Source organism: Phallusia mammillata, chromosome 2 (genome assembly GCF_965637545.1).
Source record: "Phallusia mammillata chromosome 2, kaPhaMamm4.hap1.1, whole genome shotgun sequence".
Classification (NCBI taxonomy): domain Eukaryota; kingdom Metazoa; phylum Chordata; class Ascidiacea; order Phlebobranchia; family Ascidiidae; genus Phallusia; species Phallusia mammillata.
This window is the reverse complement of record NC_137253.1, coordinates 22,130,576-22,142,542: the sequence shown is the minus strand read 5'-3', so window position 1 is coordinate 22,142,542 and position 11,967 is coordinate 22,130,576. Positions and strand designations below refer to the sequence as shown.

General features: G+C 39.3%; 1 protein-coding gene across 1 annotated transcript; it reads left to right on the top strand.

The window, feature by feature from the left end:
- The first annotated feature begins 1,485 nt into the window (after positions 1–1,485).
- Positions 1,486–11,684, top strand: LOC145214031 (complement receptor type 2-like). Its single transcript, XM_080082457.1, has 24 exons — positions 1,486–1,707; positions 3,519–3,571; positions 3,675–3,743; positions 4,106–4,214; positions 4,430–4,509; positions 4,819–4,875; positions 4,985–5,098; positions 5,198–5,386; positions 5,626–5,814; positions 6,177–6,362; positions 6,488–6,688; positions 6,763–6,945; positions 7,211–7,387; positions 7,450–7,635; positions 7,767–7,958; positions 8,093–8,272; positions 8,464–8,658; positions 8,885–9,088; positions 9,158–9,349; positions 9,692–9,865; positions 10,007–10,210; positions 10,383–10,574; positions 10,813–11,001; positions 11,411–11,684. The coding sequence occupies exons 1-24, from the start codon at positions 1,559–1,561 to the stop codon at positions 11,419–11,421; spliced, it is 3,675 nt and encodes a 1,224-aa protein (XP_079938583.1). The 5' UTR covers positions 1,486–1,558; the 3' UTR covers positions 11,422–11,684.
- The last annotated feature ends 283 nt before the right edge of the window (positions 11,685–11,967 follow it).

Genomic DNA, 11,967 nt, shown 5'->3' with positions numbered 1-11,967 from the left:
TAAAAGGCAAAACCAATATTTTATAATTTTCCCTTGACTTGATCGATGACATTTGTTTGTGTTAAACCAGTTGCCAAACGGGCGGGTCCGTTGCATTACGTGCCCAACGGCATCTGTTTATTTACACGGTAATGCGTTGGTTTGGTTATACTGCAGTTGTAAGAGTTAATAATGCCCAGCAAGCCTGATATAGACACGATATTCGTTTCTCATACAATTAAGCAATGCCAAAAACTGCTATCGTACTTTCCAAAGCAACAAACATGCCATAAGCTTTTCCCCCAAAGTGTGTCACAATAGTACACATTCAATAGATTGTTTTAGATGCCTATAAAGTGGTATTTTGCACAAGAATTACCTTAAACAAATGTAACAGGGAACATTTTACATCAAACGCTTTTCGGTACAAGGCAAGACATGATTTTTTTTCATTTAGGCATTAGGTGTTATTGCGCCCAACAAAGAAAAGAAATGGAAGAAAAAATTTGGTCAGAAAAAGTCCAATATATTTGAATGTTTACATTTACTTAAATGTGGACATGCGTTGTATCCGAAAACAAAAATAACACATTTAAAATGATTTCCTTCTATTGTAAAATTAAGTATTTAAAATATATTGTTTTGGGTGTTGTTTATTGCAGATTTAAAAGAATTGAACATTATATATTTGTGATACTGACCAAATTTAATACAGGTAGGTTAACTTTTTACCCCCTAAAACTGCATTACAATACGTAGCGTTTTCGTATATTTAACAAATATTTGGTAGATGGTTGTACTACGTGCTTTCGGAACCCGCAAAGTGCAATGATGTATTTTGCATTTTGTTTGTTTCTATAAAAAAACGATTTTTTTCACGTATAGTCTTTCCCATATGTGACACCCATATCTTACAAAGCAAGTCACTGATAATTTCCGCGCCTGTGTGTCTGAAGCAAATTAGGCACCCAAACGATCTCGTATATTTTTTCCCGTTGAACGTGACTGGTAAGGCGTGGATTGAATGGTAAGGCGTGGATTATAATCATTACGTGACACCCTTAACGAAGATTTTTTTTCCATGTAGCACAAGCTGCAGCATTTCCTGCCATCTGACAACAAACATAGTTTTGCATACACTAAACTTTAAATTGATCTGAAGGAGTTGTTCATTTGTTTAAAATACCGACAATTTGAGAGCATATACATTCAAAGAATATGATTGCCAAAATGCAAAAGACATCTTTATGCGTACTGCTTTTCGTATGAGCTTATATTCTCTCTACGATTTAAAAATGTTTAAATCGCAAACCATTAATATTGGAGCACCCGACTTCAGCCTCGCGGTGGTAAGATCCGATGGGTTCGTACAGCTACCGACACCCGAGGCCAATTTACGTCTTAACCGCAGATCTCTTATTATCATGCATCACCTTCTCCTGTGCTTGTCGGGGCACTTCACCATTGGACCTGAAAAAAGGAAGAGAGCCTAAGAGCAGCGATATAAAAGCGATTAGATCGTTTTTGTCTTATGTTAGTCGGCTTTGAGTAGGAACATTGCATCGTGTTCAACGCCGCCATGTCGAAATCCACAACAGTGATACGCTTGTTGCTGTTGTCCCTGCTGTGCGTTTTCGCAGTACAGGCTCAACTTTCTTGTCAAGTTTCCACTATAAGTAGAACTCCTTGTGGAACTTTCGGCATATCCAAAGAAGCTTGTCTTTTAAAGTAAGTAGATATGATATGTAGATCTTTAGCAGTTTTGTGGACCAGAGATTGTCTAGTACAAAATTTAGTCAAAAAGTTCTGCGTAACATAAAACTCTTTTTTTACTATTAACAACGTTTATTATGAACGACTAATTATGAAGAAACTAACATAATTAGCTGCTTTTGGATTTTAACATGTTAACGCTCGTTAAAGCATAATAAACTGTAAAGATTGAAATAGCAAGTTTACTTAAACAAGGTGCAATTAGGAAACCTGCTATGCGGTGATGAGATTCAGCCGGTTCGCACCGGTTCTGTAAAACCGTCTCACGAGATTTTATGAGATCAGCTAACCGGTTAGATGTACTGGTTACTTTTAATGGTCTTTTTGTAACAGAACCGGCTGGAAAATATGACTTTTGTGATAGAACCGGATGACAAAAAAAATTAAATCCCACCACTGTTGCTATGCAAATCATACCGTCACTACAAAGCTTATATTTGTAGATAGGAAATATACTCACATAATTAAGTGTGTAGTTGATTTAAAGCAAAACAGTTTTTATTTCGGTGTATCGGTCAGAAACTTTAGGCTAATATAAACTTGACTATAGGATTCAATGCAGTACCTGAAAGCAAATTAGCCTGTTACGCCAAGGGTCACCGATACGGCGTGGCAACGTTTAGTAAGTCGAATTGTGATGTTTATAGAATCGCGGGATTAGAATCCATCGTTATCAACTATCAAGTTTGTGGGGAAATGGCACAGGTTTCAATTTTTGTGTGCTATGATTAAAGTGCGCTATCGCATTGCAATGATTTGAAAAGAAATAAGTATTTTGCAGTACGTTTTCCTGTTTATTTTAGTGTGTAGTGGGTTAATACAACTGTAACAATCACAATAAAAGGTTACAATGGCCGCTTGCCAGGAGACGAGAAGTCCTTCGTAATTTTTCGTTAATAGAAGTTTTTCCGGTGCCAAAAAACGCAAATGAAAGTTTTTGTGTTAAAGGGTGCGCCCTAGCAAAAAAAGGAGAGCTGACCCGAGAAATATGTGTGTACTTAGCACTGAGCGCGTGCTGTGCCCTGCGGTGGGTGGCACTGCTCTGAGCGGCCGAGGTCTACACTGGAGGCGCAATGCGTTTTTTTCCGGGCACGGCAAGGCACGAAGTAAGAGGAATATTAAAAAGATTCCGGCATCTGCGTTTTCCAGCAAAACGCTGACAGGCGTTTTTTGGTCTCGGCGAAGCACATACGTTGTGGTGCCAGTTGCCCCGGGGCATGTCCTATAAAATATTACTATCATTGCGCTTAGCGATACGACAAACATTAGTAAAAGATAATAAGAGGGGTTGCAAACATTTCACCAAAAGTTCTTTATTATTAACGTTTTTATCGACGTAACTGCGGCATTAGGAAAGAAAAGGATAAATCGTCAGCAAATACCTCCAGAAGTGCACATACCAGCGCAGATCTTATAGATGTCGTAATATGTCAACATTGCATCAAAATACTTTTGATCTAGGGTTGCAAACGAATCCGAATTCGGGGCACAAATTTGAAAGTATAACACCTGAACTTAAACTTTTTTGAAATAAAACACACGAATCAAGCCCATCGAAATTTAAGCACGACCTTAAAAGCCTGGCACGACTTATAACTCCGATTCGACATAATGCCGTTTTAGATTTACAATGCAAATGCCATGACAACTCGAATATGATGGACAAGAAAAACTTTGGTGTTAAGTTTGAAATAAATCAAGTAAAACCTAATTGAAGGCAAACAAAAATGTCGTTAGATATAATAAACGGTTCTATTTTCTTGCAGTGGTTGTTGCTATGATGAATTCGGATATGTGTACCAAAGATGTTACGCTAAAGGTAAGAAAAAGACAAAAGATTTTAGTCTATTTGTAATCACTTAAAAACAGAATAAACACTTTAACTGATTTTAATGTGTTATGTCCTGGCCTTTATTTTTCAGTGCAAATTTCAAGCAGTTTTTTCGGTTTCTCTCCAACCGACACTCCCAGTTTTCAAGGCATAAACAATCGTAAGTTTATGAGGTTTTAAAATATGTACACATATGTACACAACGACAGACATATGATTACATACGAATCCTTGGTACGATACTAACGACGGACTCAATATAATAACGATTCACACAACATAAAAAACTAATAGATGACTATTGGATGTTTTCTTCAAAAAATATCATCATATATAACGCCCGTAATGTTTTAAAGAAACATTTCGATTATATAATTTGCCCGCCAGGCAACATATCAGTTTCGCTGGTAACTATCACAGACAAGAAACATACAAGAATGATTTGTAATAAAATGAATTGGGTGATATTTATTACTCGATTTTTATTTGAGTGGATCGAAATTAAAGCAATTTTTGCATCAGGCTTTTGGAATTTCGGAGGAGAGCCTGGTTATCCTGGATCATACGGCACTCGGAGATGTTTTCCTGAAGCAACGCGACTTCCATGTCCTCTGAGGAATATTAGAAGCAGGTTAGTCCGAGTGATACTGTGTCACGTTTTAGCACATCTGTTCTGGTTATCAAAAGCACAGTATCTGCGCAAACTCAACTACGTAACATGGATTGCCGATTTTGTAATGTTGTTCACGGTTTCGGCAGTCTGGTCGTCATACCCCTATTTCCAACTAAACTTATTTATGTTCCCATCCTTCATGACCCCTATCTAACATGTTTTTGTGTTCACAGTTGGCAATGCTACCGTGTTGGCTGTTGTTGGCACCAAACAGGAGTTTTTCAAGGAAGTTGCTACAGAGCTCGGTTCTATAGTAAGGCCTTAGTTTGTGAAATTAACAAAAGTAATAAGTTTAATAAGTACATAACTTATTTGATATCAACACGTTGCATCATCATGTTTGGATCTATTCTATTGGTAGCACATACGTGTTAGTTGTGTATTTAGTTATATATTTTAAGTCCGAACTTACAAGTACTAAACGGCATTATCACCTGCTTTTGCCTCAGCTACTCCGTTAAAAAACATGGCGTGCCATTTTTTTAACTTGAACTTTGTATTGTTTGTTTAGTAACGTGTCCTCAGTTGATAAAGGCAAATCTAACTTCAATTTTGTTTACAGTTACAAAGTTGAGAGATAAGTGTCCTGATGGCTTTATAAACCCACCCGCATGTCACGGTAAGTGTGTTATAGTCCTAGCATTTACTACATGTAGTAAAAATCAATTTAACGCCTACTGTTGCTCAACGAAGATTTTCTTCCTATTTTAAAACGATATGTTCGGCAGATGTTGATGAGTGTGCATCAAATCCCTGTCAGAATGGCGGTGTTTGCAGCAATAAAATCAATTCCTTTGAATGTCAGTGTCCTCTTGGAACCACCGGACCAAACTGCGAATACTGTAAGTTCATCGGTGTAAGCATGTCGCATCCAGAAGCATTTATACAAACGTCGCATTCTACTGAACAATTTCAAATATAACTTCGTTTCGTATGTTAAGTATGTGGACCACCGCCGGCGGGAGCTAATGTTGCTTATGACCCGGTGCAGCCGTCGTACATGCAGGGAGATACAGTAACTTACAGTTGTGGAGGAACCACAACCCCACAGGGCTCCATAGTAAACACGTGTATCCTCGGACCTGGAAACATTGGTGGATGGTTGTATGACTCACCGACATGTGTAACTGGTAACTAAATGTACATTGTTCGAGTGTAAAGTTTATTCGTCTTGTCTCCAGGTTTTTAACCACTACGTTTTGGCTCCAGTTTGGGTGCAAAAAAGTGTTAAACGTTTAACATAGAACCTTTAAGAAAAATTATTATGCTTCTAATACTAAATTAAAATGGAAAAGCAGGACCATGTCGTCATTCAACTTCATGAAATGCTCTCGTACTGGTAACTAATTTGTTTGTTTTATTTTAACAGGATGTGCATCGCCAAGTGCTCCATCACCGGAGGTTGTACATGATCCAGTTAAAACTGTATATGCTGCCGACGACGCGATTACTTACTCATGCAATCCGACTTCACTAACGTTAGTAGGACCCCCTGTTCTAATCTGTCTCTCCAATGGACTCTGGAACCCCCCTAACGCTCCAACGTGCAGCGGATCAGGTTGGTTGTAGCAAAAACCTAACAAAACGAACAATAACTATCATGAAGACAATAAAATGATGCATTTAACTTTTTCGGTATAATTTTGTGTTTTAGAAAAGTGACCAGTTTGATCCAAATGACGTTGTGCAAAAACTTGAATTGTTGCAAGGTCGTTTATTGAACGCCTCTATTGTTATTATCAACAAAATGCGTTTTAAAGTGTGTTTTTTTTGTTAGATTTAACTGCCAATTTACTCCATTTTAGGATTCAACTTTCAATTTAGTCTATTTAGTTACCTACTGCTGATTTTAAATTGAAAGTACTTTCTTGAATCTTTGTTTCAACGTATGTGTTAATCTCTTGTATTTTTACTTGGTAGTTTGTGCTCCGCCTCCGCCGATCACAGTCGGATTGGGAACATTTTCACCAACGTCTCCGCTATATCCAAGCATAGGCACATTAGTGACGTACGATTGCTCACCAGGTTTTACCCTTGTCGGAGCAACTGTCATAGAATGTCGTCCAGATACTTCTTGGAGCGATGTGGCACCGGAATGTCAAAGAGGTAAGAGTTGGCAGCGGGCAAGCAGTTTAATCTGTTTAGGAAACTAGGTGATTTAACAATGGTGTTGTAATAAACAAAAACAAAGAGAAACGAATGGATGCCAAACCTGATACTTATCATTTTAGATTGTGGACCGCCTCCGTCACCACTTGCCTTTGGTGGTGGCGATGTACGCACCACGCCAACAACCGCGGCTCCGTATCCAGCAGGCACACAGGCAATTTACGGATGCACAGTGGCAGGTTACTTAATAGTCGGAACAGCGACAGCAACGTGTCAAACAGACGGTTCGTGGTCTCCAGCAGCAGCACCTCGATGTCAAAATGGTACGACCTAATATATCATGGCCTGCAATCGCAGACAATTTTTTTTATATAAAATGCTTTTTGTTGTGTTTTAGAATGCATAGATTTGCCTGTATCGGCTATGGGCACGAACTCCCCAGCGGGAACCAGTCACGCGCCCGGAACTGTTATTACTTATGGATGTACCACTGGTCTCGTGATTCAAACAGGAGATAGCACTACAAACATATGCGGTGGAAACCTACAGTGGTCCTCACCAGCTCCAACATGCGTACAAGGTTAACCCTTGGATGAACATTACAAGAAATGACGTTTTAACGATAATTTAAGATTTAAAGTTTGTTTAACGCCATAATCATACGCCATAACCAAAGATATCTGCACTGTTTATAAGCTAAAGCAGTTGTCGTAAAACGTGAAATATTGGTTTGTGCTTAACTCACAAACTGATGGTGTTTTTGTTATCTGCATGTTTTGCGGATCTATCCCATTGGTCAGACGCTCACATGTATTCCTATGCTTAACTACACTGACGTTTTGCAGAGTGTCCTGATCCACCAGGAGATGGAACCCCTGACCCCACTCACGTGACAATGACATCTTACGGCGAAGGAGACACTGTTACGTACGTATGCACAACCGGCAATGCCGCCGGACCTAACGTCAACATGTGCGTTAATGGAGGTTGGACCATTGATGAACCGACATGCGGCACCACAAGTAGGCTTTTTTGTAAATAAGTGAAAATTTCAGCGATTTTTTAACAATAAACTATGTTAAAGACTGCCCACCGCTACCAACGATCGCAGAAAACGGTTCAAACGATCCACCAGGAGTCACGTTTAACGGCGGAGTAACCGTTACGTATAGTTGTAATAATGGCTATGTGCTAATCGGAACAGCAACCAACGACTGTGAACCGTCTCCTGATTTAACATGGACCCACGGTGCACCTGTCTGTGTGGCTGGTAAGTAATATATAATTTTGTTTTAAAATGTTTGCGGCTAAGCCTTTGGGAGAGATTTTTGGTCAAAAATTATGCTCAGCTCTTATTCATTTCAAGGAAAGTAATGCATTTAATTAAACGCTTTTCTGCAGATTGTGGCGCACCACCAACTGTCGCCGGGTCCACTGTTATGGGTCTAACCGGCCTTGGGGAGACCATTACCTACGTTTGCAACAATGGATTCGTTCAGTCAGCGACTGGCAGTAACACCAATATGTGCGTGGATATGGCGGGCACGCCAACCTGGACTGTGAACGATCCAGACTTAATTACCTGTACCCAAGGTACCATTAAAATGATATGTTTATTTTTCGTTGTACAATAAGCAAATTCCATACGCTTACCCAGGCCCTAAAACCCAGAACTAGCAAGATTTCATAACAATGTAAGTTTCGACCTTTGATTTTTTTGGCAACAGGTTGCACTAAACCACCGGCAGGAGCGGAGGTGTCGTTCGTGACAGATAAGGATTCTTACGCCATAGGAGAGACGGTAACGTACTCCTGTGTTTCGGGAAAGAACATAGTCGGGGCAACTGGAAACGAGTGCACAGCGATCAACGACTGGAAATATGCTTCGCCAACTTGCGATGCTGCCGGTTTGTATTTGTTCTTATGTGGCAAAATCTGTCAAATATACAAGACAGCTTGTATCTTCAGGTACTTTGTTTTGTCAAACACTCATTACAAAGAACAATTAAACGAACAAAAGTTAACCACTTTGCAGTAGAAGCAAAGTTGTGTTTAAGATAACAAACCATAATTTGATTTTTTTGCATTTACCATCTAGTCTGTCCACCAACACCAAGTTTGACCGACGGCAGCTTCACACCAACTGCGAACCTGGCAGATGGCGGCGAGGCAACGTACGAATGTGACCCAGGATTCACTCTTAGTGGCTCAGACAAGATAAGTTGTGGGCCAGGAACAACTATGCCGGAACTTACCTACTCGACAGCAGGAGTCCCACCGACTTGCACAGCTTGTATGAAACTGTTGTTCAAAGTTATAGGCATTTAGGCGTCGAAACAGCTTATATTCTGCACTTAGGAGAGTTTTTGTCTCCCGAATTGAACATGTTGACCGCATAGGCCCTATTGTATTTTTTATGATTATGACTTACTGTAATAGACACAATGTGATGATAAAGGATACCAAGGTCTCTCATGAACTTTTTTTGTTTTTGAGCGCTAGACTTATTTTTTGCGCAGATTGTGCGATGCTTCCCACGAAACCAGCAGAGGCCACGGCAGCCTCGCCTACTCTTGCACCTGCTGCTGCAGCTGGCCCTTACCCTCATGGTACAGTGGCTACGTACGAATGCAATCCAAATTACGTCGGTGTGGACTTGGTGCAAACATGTGCTTTGCCAAACACTGAATTTACTCCGGCGCCAGGACCAATGTGTTTGTTGGGTAAGTATTTTTTTTAATCATTTGTGCAGTGAATAAACGACACATTACAAAAATTACTGATTCGCACAGGTTGTCCGGATCCTGTTCCCATCAAACCCGGTGTTGGTTTCACCGGTGTGACCCTCCCCTTTAAAGAGGGTGACGTGGCAACGTACAGGTGTTCAGTGACGACTGGACAAATTGTCGGACCGTTCCTGGAAAACACATGCACCGGCGGAGTTTGGGAAGTCTCTCTGGCAGATAGTCCAGAGTGTGTGAACGGTCAGTATGAAACAACTGAATTTTAATAAATGTTTTGAAATCCAACTGGGTAAAGTTTTAAACATCATGCACGGAATCGTCATATTTAATGAATGAGAAATATATTGTCCCAAATAGCCGAACAAAAAAGGACAACAACAACACACTGATTTTCTTATATTTTAACCTTTGTTTTAAACACATATTAAAAGTCGTTAAAACGGCATTTTGGACAGTTTACTGGAAATAATTTAGGTCATATGCTTTTACTTTTCTTTGTTCAGCCCCATATGACACGTTTGCTGCACCCTTGCTGAACAAAGCTTCAATAAATTCAGAATATTTGGTTTTGTATCTTATTAGCTTGCGTGGACCCTCCGGTAGTGGATAACGCTTCGCCAGATCCTGTTCAAGCTACCTACGCGGTTGGTGATAGAGTCACCTACACTTGCATCGCCACTTTTGCCACGAATGGTTTGGGATTTGCTGATTGCCAACTTGATTTGTCATGGACAGTTCCAGGCACATGCGAGTTATGTAAGTGATTATATGATCAGAGTTGATAAAACGCTATTATTAAACATGTTTATCTACATCTTATCATGGTTTAGGATTTTACAAACAGCCCGTTTGCACTTAACTCTACTGTTGTATACGTTATTGTATTTTTTTATGTAGCTTGCGGGGACTTGCCTTTTAACGCGGCGAATTTGGTTTCGGGTGATCCTGGTCCTCCTTACTTTGTCTCAAGTACGGAGATTAATTATGGATGCATACTGCCAACGTTAAACCGCCATAGTCAAGTGACAGACATCAATCAGTGCCTTGCGAGCGGAGCTTGGATGTTCCCGAACCCTGCAGATGCCGGAATATGCGAAGCAGGTAAATTATCTATTAACTGTTAAGTGACTTATACTGGGATTTGCAGTATATTGATAATGCTATAATTAAACGAGTAACTTATTACTTTTCTGTAGCAGAAGCTGGAGTTAAAATTTCCAATTAAAGCAAAATATTTTGCCGTGTGATTTATTTTGACTGTTGCCTTTGATAGTTTGTCTTGCCCCACCGGCGGCTCCTAATGGATACCACAGTCCCATAATGGCGACGTACCCGGTAACAACAACGATCACTTACATGTGCCTCACGAACTATCAGCTCGTGGTGCCGACAACAAGCATGTGCATGGGGAACGCAGCAACACCGCCCTCTTGGAGCAACACTGCTGTGAACAATTGCGCACGAAGTATGAAAACTGTAGCTTTTATTTGACAAAAAGTGTCTGTTTTTACGATAGAAACGATTAGAAATTGACTGTCTACAATGTATTTTATATTCTTATCAGTAGATTTTTAAACAATTTAGAGTCGGACTTGTCCAGCAACATTGCTACATGATAATACTATGTAGTTGTATTTGTTGTGTATTTGTTACCATCAAAACCTAAAAACGAAGTGTGACATGGGTGTGTTTTCTTTTTTTAGTTTGTTTGGCACCAGCAGTCGGCAACGAAGTCACAATTGTGGAAGCAGCTCCTTATCTGGAAAACGTATCACCTACGGTAACGTTTGCTTGCATGAACGCACTTTTCCCAACGCTTTCAGGATCTGCGTCAGCTCAATGTCAGCCAGACGGTTCGTGGGTTTACAGTACGGTCGGCATACTTCCAGAGTGTGAGTATTGTCTGATTACAGAGCTAAAAACTCTTACTAACCAGATATCGGCTCAATTATGTAGTAATATGGATAACTTTTTATGAGTTTTACCACCAGTTTGTCCAATTGCATTCGAATAAGTTGATTTCTGCATTCTTAAATTGGTTAAAAAGCGTTTCAAAATACAACGATTTTAATTCTGTGTAATAAATTAATCAGTTGCTTTTTTATTTTTTACCTAATCAGTTTAGTTTTAATTTATTAGTTTTAATTAATTATCATTTTTTTTAATTATAAGTAATTACCCACAATACAGCAACAAAACCTGTATCCGATCCAATTTCTGAAAAATTGCAAATTGCCGCTATGTCCGTTATTTGCCGCTAGTTTCCTTTTTTTGCTAACTCTGTTACTCTTTGTTTTTCAGGTAATATATAAATGTTGAAGATTAGGATTCAAGGAATTGTACAGAAAATTTTTTTTCATTTGTACGTCATTATATGCGTGGTTATGGTTAAAATTCTCATCCTTATGAAATTATTTACCATTGTCGTCACAAATGGTAACAACGTTAAATTTCCTTTAAAACAACAAAGAAACATGCAACGGCCGAGAGAAGAGCAAACAAAGATTTCCTTACATGCGTGATACGATGAATTATATGTGTATGTTTACAAATAAACGACTAACAAGATAACAAATTTATGAAATTATAAAATTTAGCAAGCCGCGGGAACAGAAATAAACAAACACAATTAACTGCATATTATCTGTTACTTGATGTCGATCAGAACACACAATGCATAAATGAATCTATGACAATAAACAGGATATTGTTTAATTAAAACAACCAACACGTATTTACTGCCATTTTTTTGATTTAAACCGTAGCCCAAGGACCACCTAACTACGGGCCGGATCCGGCCCACCAGATGGTATTCCGGCCTCCTACCGTATTTTTTGGTTTGAAAGATCGTGTTTGTA

What these genes read in the sequence shown, in the direction of transcription:
- LOC145214031 (XM_080082457.1), top strand. Translation starts at nt 1,559, where the DNA reads ATGTCGAAATCCACAACAGTGATACGCTTGTTGCTGTTGTCCCTGCTG. An exon ending in AGCTCCAACATGCGTACAAG is followed by an intron (nt 6,946 to 7,210) that starts GTTAACCCTTGG and finishes GACGTTTTGCAG; the next exon opens with AGTGTCCTGATCCACCAGGA. An exon ending in TGCACCTGTCTGTGTGGCTG is followed by an intron (nt 7,636 to 7,766) that starts GTAAGTAATATA and finishes GCTTTTCTGCAG; the next exon opens with ATTGTGGCGCACCACCAACT.